The 3,993-nt window shown below is 42.5% G+C and overlaps 1 protein-coding gene across 1 annotated transcript in view; it reads left to right on the forward strand.

The window, feature by feature from the left end:
- The window catches only part of NR3C1 (nuclear receptor subfamily 3 group C member 1), a 58,379-nt gene that overhangs the window by 46,502 nt on the left and 7,884 nt on the right, over positions 1-3,993 (forward strand). Inside the window, exon 6 of the mRNA XM_057384654.1 lies at positions 1,285-1,429. Within this exon, the coding sequence (XP_057240637.1) occupies positions 1,285-1,429 (145 nt within the window). The remainder of the gene's footprint in view (positions 1-1,284; positions 1,430-3,993) is intronic.

The following is a 3,993-nucleotide window of genomic DNA, read 5'->3' on the forward strand; positions in this document are numbered from 1 at the left end:
GGTGATTTTGGGATTCTGTGTCAGGGCTGTTTGCACTGGGCAGTTGTGCTGAATCAGCTCAGCCTGCTCTAGGAGAGSTTCACATGCACTCACTTCCTTCTGGGGCAGGTTTTTGGGAGACCATCTGGTGTTCCCAGATCCAGATTTAGATTCCATTTTATAAAACACTTCTGTGTTCATCATCTSTGCTGAGCAGTTCATAATTAGCCAAACCCTTCAGGTTAGAGCTTAYGCTCTCAATGAAAATGCCAATCTTCTCTTTAATAACTACATTAATAGCAACTATTCTTATCATTTTTATCTCTTTTCTTTTGTTTGCCGAGGTGGTTCCTCATGAGTGTTTAATTTGTATATCCTGCTCCTGGTTGTAGCCCATCAGCCATGCTGACAGCACGCCAGCATTCCTTGCCAAACCCTTTAGTTGGGAATTCAAAATAACCTTTTCCTGGGGAGGCTTTGAGCACAGATTTCAAGGTTTGACCCAGAAAAACTGGAATCACTTTGAAACCCTTTGTGTTGGTGTTTTAGAGGCAGTACCTGGTCATTCCTGCTGTCCCCAAAGCCAGGGCTGTGCTCAGTGTTAACGTTCATCCACTGCCTCTGTCTGCTGGCACAGCTTCAGGAAGCAGCTCTTTAGATATTATGAGCTCTTTAGATGTCAGATGCTCAGTAAAAATAGATAAAATCAACTCGTATTCAGGCTCTAATAATGGCTCCGTATGGCACGATGGTTTCTTGGTAAGTGTGGGCTGCCTCTGGTAGGAGCTGGTGCTGCAGATCGAAAGCTGATGGCATTTTCAGGCTCTTKGAGGGCCCAGTTGTCAGGTTTTACTCATTTCCTCCTCGTTCAGTTGGCTCTGTCCCATTAGAAGCAGTTAATGTTGGTAACTAATGCAGAACTTTGTAGGTTCAGTGTGCAATTGTTGTTGAATAAGAGCAAACTTTGACATTAAACCTTTTATTGTCTAGCAGAGCGCTCTTGTGAAAAGCAGCAAACCCTGTTATTTTTGGAAGTCAGCCCAGTGAATTACAGTGTATGTGAAATATAATTGTTGCCTTTTGTGATGTATCTGGCTGACCATCAGTGCCAGATAACCCCACACATATATGCTATGGGTTTGTGGTATTACATTCCTTTTACTCCCTGTAGTAGCTATGCACTGATAACACAGCAGTTGTGGTGCTCATAGCCCTGCTCCTTTTCCAAGTCATGCGAGTTTTTTGTCCTTTGTTGCTTTTTTTTTTGCGACTGCCACCAACCCCTCTCAATTCTTGCTTCTCCAGGTTTCCGAAATTTGCACCTGGATGACCAAATGACCCTTCTGCAGTACTCCTGGATGTTCCTGATGGCTTTTGCTTTAGGCTGGAGATCCTACAAGCAGTCCAACGGCAAYCTGCTGTGCTTTGCTCCAGACCTGATCATTAATGAGTGAGTAGGGTTTGCCAGAGCTGGGCTTTACCTCGGGGCTCAATCAGAGCTGGGCTTTGCCTTGGTGCTGAATCGCCCAGAGATCCCACACCAGCTTCTCCTTCCCCACCTGTATTTTGGTTTTGTTTTTTTTTTTCAGCAGCTTGCTTAGCTTTTTTAACTAAGTCAARCGGAAGGTAATTGAGATATTAAGTGTATTTATATCCAGAAGTTTTTGTGGGAGGTGTTTGTGCTTTAACATTCCATATTGTGACTGTTCCCGCACCATTCACTAGAATCATTCATTTTATCAGAGCCAACACAGTCAGAGCTAAAAATATGCCTGGGATGGAGAGAAAAGTTTGGCAAATTGCATAATGTTCTGTCTGTTTAGTGTATCAAAGTGGCAATATGGCCCTAGCAGTTTCCCAAAGTGAAACATTTCTGTCTGATCTGATGAAATTAGGRCTGAAAAAACAAGGTTAAAGATGGAAGAGTCTGCCTGATTTATATTTTCTTGTTGAACTTTTTGTCAGCTTTCAAGCAAAATTGGATTTGAGCAGGTTTTTTTTTTTCTTGCTCATCGTTTTCCTTGTATTTTTTCAGATTGGTGTTGTGCAGTAGTTCTGTGCTGTAGAGGAGGGAAAGAGGGAATTTGGGATTGTTGAGGTGTTTGTATCTTAGTCATGTCTCTGTTTTCTGGTTTTGATATGGCACAGTCTTAATATTTTTCATCCTRTTGCACTTCTAAATCTGATCTCCCAAATATTTTCTGTGTTTYAAAAAAATATAATAATTATTACATTCTCTGTGGGAGCAATCATTTATATTTCATAATTTATTTATTTATTTATTCCCTTATGCTTTTTTTTCAGTGTAAATATTTGTCCAGGCTTTTATAAACTGTAATCATTGCCTTATAATAATAATTATTTTTTAAAAGGCCGAGGAGGAGATGGCAGGTGAGGGCCCATCTGTGTGCTTGTGTTTATTAAAGTGCTTAAATTATGTCCCTGGAGCAGAATAGTCTGTGTGTGGTGGAACTGGAATAATTGATGTTGTCACTAAGTGCAATAACCCCTAATTTGCTGTAAGTCAGAGGTCTGCTGCTGTTTCATCAGTGGGTCAAAGCCACAGAGCCTCAGTGCTAGGTGTTGGTACTCTTAAAAACCCCCAGAAATGCAAGGGTGACGCTGTTACAGTAATTTCCAAATTGTTTCCAGCTTCAGTTTGGTACATAAATCGTAGATCAGAGTGACATTTGTTTCCAATAAAACACYGAGCTGACTGAGAGAGCTGCAGTTCCTTCTCCATGGGCTGCAGGTTSTCCATAAAACTCCCAGGTCGTAACTTTTTACGTCCCATCCATCAGTAAAACAGAGCCACCTCAGGGGCAAAGCACAGATCTGAGCACACAGAGCCACTGCCCTGGGTACAGAGGAGGGCACGTAATCCTGGTTAAATTCTCTTTGCGTTTTGAGTGGGTTTTAAAAACCTTTTATTCTGTTTCTGAGCTTTCAAGASTAACCCTCAWAYTTGGTACAGTTCAGTGTCTTCAAGRAGGGAAACTCCACCTTTGAGGGGTCTCCAAGCCTTGGTGGTTCAGCTGGACATGACTGCAATTACTGATTGATTTCTTTATGGGGATAATTAGACTTTCTTTGCCTTCTGCTCAAGCATCTGAGCAACATCAGTTCTTCATGCAGTTATCTTTGTGCCAGCCCTGTCCAGTGAGTTCCTGTGGAGTCACTGCAACATCCACTAACTCACAGTCTGTGGTGGGAAAGGGGATTGAATTCTGTTCTTAAGTTTTAGACTGGCAGATAAGTCATTTGCTCAGTCTTCTCCTAAAAATTGAATATTTATTGAATATTCCACTTTTATGTCTGTACTCCTATAATTCATTTATTTATTATGGAGATATGTCTATGCTGGCTGGCAATTTTATATATATTATATGTGTTTTTATATACACACACATGAAACTTGATTCAARCTGTTGAAAAGTTTGGCAGCTGGATAAATCTTAGGCTTTAGKCCATTATTTAGTACTTGGAAAGGCTTTAAACCTGTGATTCTGCAGTATTGTATAACTGTTTCCCCAGTTTGTGATTCAAAACATGCCCTGCTGGAACCAGCCCTGGTTCTGTCTCAGCTTTCGTCCTCTGGGARTGTCACAGTGCCCGAAATTACAGTGAGCACAGTGACAGTGCACAGTTGTGCTCATGGAGCAGCAGATGCCATTTCATTGCTGTCCAGCTCGAGRCACGAGTTCCTGGAAATCCTCAGGATTTTGCCTCTGGTTCCACACTCGTCACTGCAGCTCCTTGCTGGGAGGTGTGRGGTTTGTGTTTCTGATCTCCTCTGCCCCAGGATAGCAGTGCTGGTGGCTTGGAGCAGGCAAACAAACAGCCAGTGARGTCAGTTTTAGAAGCAATGTTTTGCCAGCTCCCTTTTTCCCCGAATTTYCCCAGTATTCTTTAGTAACTCACGGTGTGGAGTCGGTGGCTGGTGGCTCTGGGAGCAGCAGTGTCTGTGTGTGGGGTTTGGTGTGTGCAGCTTGCAGAGCTGGTGATGGAGAGCAG

This window comes from Malurus melanocephalus, unplaced genomic scaffold (assembly GCF_030028575.1).
Source record: "Malurus melanocephalus ecotype Western Australia unplaced genomic scaffold, MMel_1.1 scaffold_730, whole genome shotgun sequence".
Classification (NCBI taxonomy): Eukaryota; Metazoa; Chordata; class Aves; order Passeriformes; family Maluridae; genus Malurus; species Malurus melanocephalus.